The 10,602-nt window shown below is 60.1% G+C and overlaps 1 protein-coding gene across 1 annotated transcript in view; it reads right to left on the bottom strand.

The window, feature by feature from the left end:
• Window positions 1–10,602, bottom strand: part of CHD5 (chromodomain helicase DNA binding protein 5) — a 57,132-nt gene that overhangs the window by 17,624 nt on the left and 28,906 nt on the right. Inside the window, exons 17-26 of the mRNA XM_077763988.1 lie at window positions 8,833–8,970; window positions 8,600–8,721; window positions 7,454–7,627; window positions 6,909–7,050; window positions 5,706–5,837; window positions 3,328–3,445; window positions 1,846–1,970; window positions 678–909; window positions 401–511; window positions 10–182 (exon numbers count right to left, since the gene is read on the bottom strand). Coding sequence (XP_077620114.1) covers window positions 10–182; window positions 401–511; window positions 678–909; window positions 1,846–1,970; window positions 3,328–3,445; window positions 5,706–5,837; window positions 6,909–7,050; window positions 7,454–7,627; window positions 8,600–8,721; window positions 8,833–8,970 — 1,467 coding nt within the window. The remainder of the gene's footprint in view (window positions 1–9; window positions 183–400; window positions 512–677; window positions 910–1,845; window positions 1,971–3,327; window positions 3,446–5,705; window positions 5,838–6,908; window positions 7,051–7,453; window positions 7,628–8,599; window positions 8,722–8,832; window positions 8,971–10,602) is intronic.

Below are 10,602 nucleotides of genomic sequence, written 5' to 3'. Positions count from 1 at the left end.
CGGGCTTACCACGCCGTCCTCCTCGCGCACCACGTACTGCGCCACTTTGAAGGAGCTCAGGTATTCGTTCATGTTCTGCAGCTCCGTGTCGTCCGTGGCGTCCTGGTTTCTGTCCAGCAGCTTGGAAATGGCCGCATCGTCATAGTGGATCACACTGCTGTCCTCCACGTCCTTGTTGTCGCCTGGAGGCAGGCAGGGTGCAGGGTGAAGGGACAGACGGGGGTGCCCAGGTCCNCCAGCCCCGCGTCAGCCCCGCGGCCTGCCCACCTGACGGGGCACAGGCACCCCAGTGAGGGGCGGGGGGGGCACGGAGCCCGACGAAACACAGAGGGGCGGTGGGAAGGAAAATCCCATCCCCTCCAGGGGCAGCCGCTCGACACCAGGAGGGGCCAGGAGCTACCTGGGGGGGTACTGCCGTGCTTTTTCTTGGCGCTGGCAGCCAGGGCTCCCCCTTTAGAGGACTGGACATCCGGGATGGGCGTGACGGGCCTCTGGCCCTGAGACATCATGCCTGTAGGACGGAATCAGAGGGGCTGCAGGCGGGCAGTGCCTACAGAGGCCGCCCCAGCCCCACCCTGCGCGGCCAGGAGACAGGGAGCGGGAGAGAGGCTGCGGGCTGCCGGGCCCTGGGACGGGTGGCGCAGCACCCCCACCCTCTAGCCGCCCCAGACGCCCACCCTCCACGTCGTCCTTGAAGAGCTCCTCGGTGCCGAACTTGAGGATGTCGTCCAGCTCCTGCTTGGTCATGGAGCCAGACTTGGAGCCGAGGCCCGGCCGCACCACCAGGTGGGTGAGCATCATCTTGCGCTTGGCCACCTGCGTGATGCGCTCCTCCACCGACGCCCGAGTCACGAAGCGGTAGATCATCACCTTCTTGTTCTGTCCGATGCGGTGGGCGCGGCTGAAGGCCTGGGGACAAGCTGCAGCTCAGCGCTTGTCCAAGGCTCAGCCAAGGGCTGGGGGCGCAGCGCAGGGCACCAGAGGGGGGAGGGGCGCGCACACATGCTCATGGGTGTGTTCCGCATGGAGATGTGCTGGCTTCCTGACCCTGGGTGGTCTCAGGTGGGCCTGGGTGCCTACACAGGTGGAACTAGGCATAACTGCAGGTGGGCGGGGGGTGTACAAGGGGCGGTGGAGCCCGTGTCTGGGTGTACGAAGGCCACACGGGGCTACACGGGGCTGACAGCAGTCCTGGGGAGGTGGGTTGCAGGGAGCCGTGTGCTGTGAGGACGGGCCCAAGGCTCTGTGCATTAGGCGTCTGCATGATGCGACCCCTGTGTGATTATCTGTGTGGGTGCACACACGTGTGCATGAGACATGAGTCCGTGTGTGCCCATCCCTGCCCCAAGCGGGGTGGCCAGGGACACGAGGGTCTCTTAGCTCCCCCGCACCCCTACCCACCTCAGCCCTCCCATTCTTCCTCACCAATCCGCTTGCCCCCCGCTCCGTCTCTTCTCCCACAGGCTTGTCCCCCCATATTTCCCTGGCTTCCCCCCAAACTGGCCCCCTCTGGGTCCCAGGACTCCCTCTCCCTGACCCCCTCCATGGCCTTTGTCCTAAGATGGGACAGACTAGGGTTATCAGCCACACAGACTGCTGTGTGTCCTTGGGCACGTTGCCTGCCCTCTCTGGGTGTTTCCTCTTTTGAACAGTGAGGGAGCTGGACGGGCAGGGCATAGCCTCCACTCACCTCCCAGGTCCCCTCTTGGGGATGGGGTTCCATAAGGCTGGCCCAGGGGGAGGTGACGCCCGGACACACAGTCTGAGGGGGAGGGGTGGAAAGCCCACAGAACCAGCGGTGGCAGGGGGGCTCTCCGAGAGGGCTGCGGTGTCAGGGCCACAGACCTGGATGTCATTGTGTGGATTCCAGTCCGAGTCGTAGATGATGACCGTGTCTGCTGTAGCCAGGTTGATGCCCAGGCCACCCGCCCGGGTCGAGAGGAGGAAGCAGAATTGCTGGGCCCCAGGGGCTGAGGAAGAGAGGCAGGTGCCCAGGGGGGTCAGTGGGGGGCTGCCCAGAGAGGGGAGGGTGGGGACAGGTGGACAGTGGATAGGAGGGCTGGAGAGGATGGGGGAGGGGGACGGAGGCATGGGCACACTGTGGCCCCATCACAGATGACATCGGCCGCAGCTGTGTTCAGGGTAGCTGGAGGAGGCCCAGGACCCAGGGTGGGGACAGAGCAGCCCCCTTGAGCCCCACTTAGCCCCCAGCTATGCTCTGAGTCCTGACCCCACAGGAGGGAGCCAGAGGGAGAAGGAAGTTATATTCAAAGCCTAGATGGGCAAAGACCAAACTACAGACGGCCGGCAAACACAGGCAGGGCCCCTGATAAGGGTCGGCCCCGGACAACTCAGTCCTTCGTGCCGTCCAGGCTTGGCCCGGCCCGTGATGCTGTCGGCATGGGCAGGGAACACTCAGGGTCCCAGCGCCAGGGCCCCAGCTGCCCCACCGGGCAGCCCCCACTGTCGCAGGGACAGCTGGTTCTCAGCCCCAGCTGGGCCCTTCGTAAGTGACCTGGGACTGCAGGTGCACCCTTGAGAGTCACAAACAGGTTCCCGATCTTCCCAGGGCCCCAGCCACTCCCACTTCCAGCTACATCTTGCAATTCTGTACTTGCTTTACCTCAAACGCGAGTGGACAACAGGAACCCCTTCCCTGGGCGATCGGGCAGGGGGTGCCCAGCACTGTTCTGGGGGTGGAGCCCGGGGAGAGCCAGGAGCCCCAGGGAAACAGCTCATCATCACTGCCGCAAACCTTGCCACTATAAAGGGGCGCTGGTTCGCCTGACCTCTCCCCGCTCCGGAGGTCTCCACTGCCCAGCAAGCTCTGAGCTCTCCTTCCCAGGCCAGGAGGAGAGTACATTGAGAGTCTGGGGGTGTAGGCCCTGCTTCTTCCTCTCTGTCTCTAGGAAGCAGCCCGCAGGGAGCACCCCTCCCCAAGGTCTGTTTTAGGGCGGCAGCCTCTGTCCCGCATTGCTTGTAATTGGTGGCTTATCTGGTGTATCAGAAGCCCACAGGTGCCGGCCAGACCCTTAGTAACAGAAGTGGTACTTACCTCTCTCTTTCTCCTCGTCTAGGCCTCAGTTCCGAACAGGTGTTCCCTGCTGGGCCCTCAGCACCCCAGCCGGCCCCCCAGAGATCCCATGGAATTCATTCTTTTAGCATTTAAAAGGGGCAGCTGTTAGGACTTAGAGACCTATCTGCGTTCTTCAGCCACATGAGGGGAAACTAATCTGAACATCAGTTGGGTGTCCGGCTGAGATCCCAGCCTGGGAGGAAAGGCATATGGGGTCCCAGTCAAGAAGGCCTGGGTCAGGGCAGGGGTACCGTTGAATCTGTCGATCGCCTCTTGTCGGAGGCCCCCAGTGATGCCACCATCAATCCGCTCATACTTGTAGCCCTCATACTCCAGGAAGTCCTCCAGAAGGTCCAGCATCTTCGTCATCTGCAGGGGACATGATATGCCTGAGGGGCTGCCCCAGAGCAAGGAACCCCATGGGGTCATGGGCACAGTCCCCATGACAGTTCGGGGAAGACAGAGCAGCCTGCTGAGTGGGGAGACAGGTGGGACCCAGGCAGACCTGACACGGGGCTCTTTGGAGAAGAATGCAGCCCCCAGCTGTGACCCCTGGGGCCACTGCATCCCCCATGCCAGCCCCACAGCCATCTGCCTGAAGCACGGCTCCAAGCAGCCCTGCTCTTACCTCACAGAACAAAGTCCCAGCTCCTCATCCTGGCATTCCAGGCTGGCAAGACTTGGTGCAGTCCATACGGGCTTCATTTCTCAGTGCTTCAATCATAACCCTGGCCACCCCAAAATGACGTGGCCTCTCCTCCTGCAATGCCCACCCCCTTCCTGCCTAGGGAACTCAAACAGCACCTCTTCTATGAGGACTTCCCTGATTTCACTGCTCCCTGTAAGAAGAGGAAAGCAGTCTTTTCTGGGCTCCCATTACCCTGCATATCTCCCTTCATTCTCGAGAGATAGTTGAGCTAGGTATAAAATGACCTATTCCCGCAGGGTACTGAAGATTTTGCAATTGCCTCCTGCCACCTGTTGTTGCTGACGACAAGCCTAAGGACAGTCTGATCATCATTCCTTTGTGGGTACTAGGTCTGAAGTGCCGTGATTTCCCTGCAATATGCCTAGGGATTTATTTATTTATATTTATTTGCTTGCTACTCCACAGTACGTTTCAGATCTGAGACCTCACGTCTTTCCTCAGGTCTGCAGACTCTCACGGAATCCGGCTTCTTTACCGTTTTCTCTGGTTCATCTTCTGCAATTCCTGCTAGATGATTACTGGAGCCCCTCAAGGTGTCCTCCATGTAGTTTCTCATTTCTGATCTTTGTCTCTCTCTGCCACGTTCTGGGGAGAATTCCTCAGCGCCAGGTCCCATTCATCAGCATTGCTTTCACCAGTGCTGAGTTTATCCAAGCTGTTGAAATGTTTCATTTCAGTTCCACGCAGATCCTTTTCCTATCCAATTACTCTTGTTTCATTGCTTCCTGCTTGTGCTTAAGTGATCTCCTCTTGATTGACTGGTGTTACTCCATTAATTTTGAGAATCCTAAACATATTTGTCTGAGGTCTTTTTCAGGCTCTTCTATTATTCTTTTCATTTTGAGTCTATGTACTGTTTTGTGGGACGTCTTAATATCCAGCCTTGTCATGAGGTTTGGAAGTGGGGCTTGTGGGCCCATTGTAGATGGGAGGGCTCTGGCTCTGTCCCTTTCCCTCTGTGCACATTTCTTCTCCCCGGTCTCAGAATTGTATCTTATGTTGGCAGGGGGTTGGGGGCGTTGTGGATCCAGTCTCCAAGCTGGTCCATGGTCCCGGGCTTGCTCGGATTTCCCCCAAATCCCTGGGCTTCCTGTGGGCCCGTGGTGGGGATAGGGGCCGCAGGCAGGAGCAGCTGTCACCGGCTGACTTTAGTACACAGGGGTGTACACAGGGGTGCCACAGCCTCCCCTCTGGCTTTGGCAAGGGGCCTGGCTCAGTCCCAGAAGACAGGAACATTTCGAGCACCAGGACCCCATGGGACCGTTGCTGTGACTCCCATCACAGAGATGACCTCAGAACTCAATGTCTCTTCACCTCCATTACCCGCACTAGACTGGGAGTGTCTCAAGGACAGGGACTGGCCCCGTGCCTCGCACGGAGCCTGATGGAGGGCAGATGGGACCTGAGGGGTTCAGGGGACCAGCAGACCCCCAAGGCTGCACAGCCTGCCTCTCACCACCCACAAGGCAGAGGTACAAGTACCATTGCAGGACCAGCTGAAGGGGGCCTCCTGCCTATGCGCAGGCTCCGCCTGAACCAGCCCCAGGGCCCCTCTGACAAGTCAGGCTGCAGAGGTGAGGCCCAGGGGCTGTCGTCCTGGCCTGGACACCAGGGAAGGCTCCACTGCTTGGGGGAGGCGGGGGGAGGGCAAGCTGGAAGGGGCAGGTGATGGGGAAGATGCTGGGCTTTACAGCCGACGTGCCCAGAGCGCGTAGAGCTTGGCATCCAGCCAGCTTTCTGGGCTGTGCCCCCCCCCCCCCCCCCGTCCCCAGCCAGGGCACACACAAACGGCCTTGCAGTCCACAGGGAAAGAGTACCAGGCCTTGAGGGCTGCCAGCAGGCGGTGCCCTCAGCTGGCAGGGGGCGTGCCCTCTGCAGGGAGTGGAGTGGGGGTTGCAGGGGGCAGGGAGTCCAGCTCACCTGGGAGAAGATGAGCACACGGTGCCCTTCGTCCCTCAGTTTCTTGAGCATCTTCTGCAGCAGCATGAGCTTGCCTGACGACTTGACCAGGGAGCTGCCGTCATAGGAGCCATTGGGCAAGACGGGGGCCTCCTGCAGACGCAGCAGAAGGTGGGCATTGGGGTGCTTCCCCTCTCCTCTCTGGCTCTGCACCAGAGAGGCCCCGGGAGGTGGACAGGGGCCCAGCAATGGGCTGAGCACAAAGCCCAAGCCCGAACTGGGCCGAGCAGATGGGCCACGCATCCCACACAGAGCCCTCCGTCTCCCCCTGCTGGCACTCCGCCAGGACACGGGGGACATCAGCAAACAGGCCGATGACAGGGTCTCAGGCTAAGCCGGCCTTCCCAGAGGGAATTATGCCTGGTGTCTGCGGTCACGGTAGAGCACATCCTGTCAGGGCCGAGCCCTGAACCCCACCAGCTGGGCAGGACATCAGCCCAAGGGCCCCTGCCGTGCCAGGGGGGTGAGAGCAATTTGGGGTCAGATCACCCACAGCCCGGCCCCTCACGCCTCCCTCTGCACATGTCTGGCTGTTCGGGGGCAGGAGGTAGACACTGCAGAGGGTTTCACTAGGGACCAGAACAGCAGTGATGGTGACGACACGGCCGTGCCGGGCTCTCTCTGAGGGCACTTTACTATGCGCATTTCTCACCCAGCTCTCACCCTTTCAGGCGGATGCTGTTATTGTCCCATTTTATAGAAGATAAAGCTGAAGCTCAGAGAAGGACCACTGGCTTTCCTGAGACCGCGGGATCGGAGATGGTGCCTGACCCGGGGTCCAGTCTCTACCTGGGGCCCCACGCAGGCCTTCCTGACTCCCCAAGTGACCAGTGCAACCAGAGCAGCCTGGGGTCCCCTGAGGCTGGAGGGGACCCTGGGGTGCCCCGATGCCCCCTATTACTTCATGGTCACAAGGATGGGCCAAGGGAAGGAGAGGACCTCCCTGAGCAGTGGATGGAGGTAAGTTTCCAGAAAGCTAGTGTAATGGGACCACATCACCTGTAAGTCCTCACATGCGGGGAGGGCTGGAGGCTGAGGGCACCACGGCAGCCACGGACACTCGCCACGGTGGGCAAAGGGAAGCTACCACAACAGCCTCGGGCCCCTACCGTGATGGTCACGGGCACCTACTCCAGTGGCCACAGGGCAGCCTCGGGGACCTACCACGGCAGCCACGGGGAAGAGGTAGGGGTGGTTGCAACACTTCTTCAGGTCCATCATGATGTTGAGCAGCGACACCTGGTTGCCACCCCCCTTGGAATTCAGCGCCTCGAAGTTCCGCGTGAGGATGAACTTGTAGTACTTCCTGCAGCAGGGCGAGGAGGAAAGGCAGGCTGGGCTCCAGGGCTACCCCGGCCTCTGAGAAGACACTCTGTGTTCTGCAGGGACACGGGGCTGCTGGCCGAGCACCACTTACAGAGAGACCAGGGCAGCCCTGCGAGGTGAAGTCCCAGGCCCAGAGCCGCCCAGCAAGTTACTGGGGACATTGAAAAGCCTCAGGCGCCCCCAACCGTGGCCAGTGAAAGAGGTCAAAGAAGGAAGCGTGTGCAAAAGGTGAGTCAAGGCCTCAGTGGAGCTGGAGAGCCTTCCCACCATCCAGGGAAGCAGTGCAGGAAGGCTCGGTCAGACCTTCTGGGAGAAGACCGGCCCGAGGGCATGAGGCAGGTCGCTCTGGGGCAGGGCCCCCAAGGGGCTGGGCATCCACTCACTTCTGCATCTGGCTCAGCTCCACACGAACAATCAGCTCGGTCTTGGCCGGCATGTTCTTGAACACATCAGCCTTGAGGCGCCTCAGCATATGCGGCCCCAGCAGATCATGTAGCTTCTTGATCTGGTCCTCCTTGGAGATATCGGCGAACTCCTCCAGGAAGCCCTCCAGATTGCTGCGAGAAAGAACTGGGATGAGAGCCAGGAGCAGGGGACTGGAGCAGGCCAAAGCCCTCTGCAGAGGGAGCCAGGATCAGGGTGGGAGACCAGGGGGTCACAGGGCAGGCCAGTTGGCTGATGGGCCTGGGAACCTTACCCTGCCCTAAGAGTCCCTTCAGTGTCCACATAAGCCCATGTCCCTACCCTCCAGTATAGACTGGCCACAGAGAATACCTTCCTCTCCTCAAAGGTGTCCTGGAAAGGAAGTCTCTAGGACTTTTACCCATGTTACATAAAAGGAAACTGAGGCTGATGGGGGCCCAAGGCTGTACGGTCCAGCCTGCCCTCCAGTCTGTATCTCCTAGTTCCAAAGCTGGCACTCGCTACCCTGAACCCCCCATTCTGAGCCAGAAAATGGGGTAGGTGAAGACAAGGAGGTAGAGGAAGGAGAGCCCAGGAACCCCACTGGCAGGGCCTGTGTTCTCCCCATATCCACCCCCCCGCAGCCTTCTGTCCTCATCACTGTCACCCAGGTGGTCACTTAGGTTTAGTGGAGGGGGAAGGAACCAGCCAGGGAATGTGGGGCAAGGACAGGAGCCCCAGAGGATCCCCCAGGGGACTCCTGGGACAGAGCTGAGGCAGTCATGATGCTGGGGGCAGCTCATGTCCACTGAGCGCTCTGCACACCCCAGGGCCGCGGCCCCTCCCGCCCAGGTCAGGTGGGGGAGGCACTGCTCATACCACCATTTTACTGACATGGGAGCTGAACACCAGCTAGCCCTGGACCCGTCTTCCCTGGCCGCCCGCCTCCCCGGCCACACCCCCTCTCCGGCCACGCCCTCCAGCGCACTGCCGGTCACACCCCCTCCCCGGCCGCACCCTCCAGCGCACTGCCGGCCACACCCCCTCCCCGGCCACACCCCCTGGCTCACTGCCGGCCACACCCCCTCCCAGGCCCCACCCCTCCCCGGCCACGCCCCCTGGCTCACTTGAACCTCTCTGGAGTCAGGAAGTTGAGGAGGTGGAAGAGCTCCTCCAGGTTGTTCTGAAGCGGGGTCCCCGTCAGCAGCAGCTTGTAATCGATCTTGTAGCTGTTCAAGACCCTGAAGAACTTCGCAGAGGCGGCGGCCAGTCACGGGGAGCGGGGCAGCCGTCCGGCCCCCGGCCCCGCCCCACCCTCCGTCCGGGGGCGGCTCCAGGCGCCAGCAGCCCCACCGCCTACCTTGGACTGGTTGTTCTTGAGCCGGTGGGCCTCGTCCACCACAAGGCAGGCCCACTCGATGGAGCCCAGGATGGCCTGGTCGATGGTGATGAGCTCGTAGGAGGTGAGCAGGACGTGGAACTTGATCTGCACTTCTTTCTGGAGGAGAAGAGGGGCGTCTGGGAGGGGCGGGCAGGGTCTCCAGGGATGTGGGAGGGGTGGACAGGACTCCGGAGGGCCGGGGAGGCCCTGGGGCTGACAGGCAGGGCCACGGGGCAAGCCCCCCATCCTCCCAGGCCACTCCCCCAACGCTGTCACCGTCCCCATTTACAGCTCACGGGATCGCAGGCTGGGTAAGCTCCCCCCGTCCCCACGAGCAATGGGTGGCAGAACCAGGATTCCAACAGAGAAGCAATCCCTTCACGTGGGCCTAAATGCTCTGCGTCGCTGATTTTAGATTCTTTTTTGTTTTTTAAGTTTTATTTTTGAGAGAGAGTGGGGGAGGGGCAGGGGTTAGGAAGATCCAGAGCACGCTCCGCGCTGACAGCAGCCCCTGGACGCGGGGCTCAAACCCACAAACGGAGAAGCCATGACCTGAGCCGAAGCTGGACGTTCAACCAACTGAGCCACGTGGGCGCCCCCATGGACTTGAAATTCTTAATAATTAGATCTTGTTGTATTTGTGTTTTGTAAGAGGAGAAGATCTACCGAACAGTGGAGCTCCCCTGTCCCCTCCCAGCAAAGAGCGATGCCTCACTCCCTCGTGGGGGCCAGGCCTGGGGCCGGGGTGGGGGGCATTCACCCCGAGAGCAGCCCCATGCTGAGGGAACAGGACATTAAATAGCCAACAAAAACCACCACCCAGAGGTCAAAGAAAGACTATGGAAAAAAAAGGAAAAAGGTGTTTTTTGCATTTGAACCAGGGGCCCTGCGTCTGTAATCCCCACTGAGCCCCACAAAGGAGGTAGCCGGTCCTGGCCAATCCAAGCCTGGCTTTCCCAGCGACCGATGTCCCTTGGGAAGGGACCAGAGAAGGGCAGAGGGGGGTCTCACAGCACAGGCTAGGAGGTCCCTGGGTTTGCATCCGGCCCTTTCCAGCTAGACCCCAGTCAAGTTAGCCTCCCGACCCACAGTCTCCCCTGAGATCCTATCTGCATGAGGAACGGCATGAGAATTCAGAGGCCAAAAGCTGTTCCTTAATATAATTACACGTGGATCCAATAATTCTGCCTCTGAGCACAGACCCAAAGATCCAGCAGAAGTAAAGCAGGGACTCGGAGTAAATGTTGGCACACCCATGTGAGTAGCACTTTCACAAAAGCCAAAAGGTGGAAACCACCCAAGGGTCTGGATGGGTGAATAAATAAAGGAAATGCAGTTCACTAATGGAGTGCTATTCAGTCTAAGAAGGGAGGACATTCTGGGGGCGCCTGCGGGACTCAGTCACTTTAGCGACCGACCCTTGATCTCTGCTCAGGTCACGATCTCACAGTTGGTGGAATTAAGCCCTGAGTCGGGCTCTGCACTGACAGCGGGGAGCCTGCTTGGGATTCTGTCTCTCTCTCTCTTTCTCTGCCCTTCCCCTGATCACGCACACACTCTCTCTCTCTCTCAAAATAAATAAACATTAAAAAAAAGAAGGGAAGACATTCCGACCCGTGTTACGGCAGGGGTGAGATTGAGGGCATTATGCTAAGTGAGATAAGCCGGTCACAAAAAGGCACACACAGTGCTGTTCCACTTGAAGGAGGCACCGAGCATCGGAAATCACAGGGTGAGCACAGGAGGCTG

The sequence above is a fragment of the Crocuta crocuta genome, unplaced genomic scaffold (assembly GCF_008692635.1).
Source record: "Crocuta crocuta isolate KB4526 unplaced genomic scaffold, BGI_CrCroc_1.0 scaffold13, whole genome shotgun sequence".
Lineage (NCBI taxonomy): Eukaryota > Metazoa > Chordata > Mammalia > Carnivora > Hyaenidae > Crocuta > Crocuta crocuta.
Note: the sequence above shows the minus strand (reverse complement) of the source record. Positions and strands in the feature narration are given on the sequence as shown.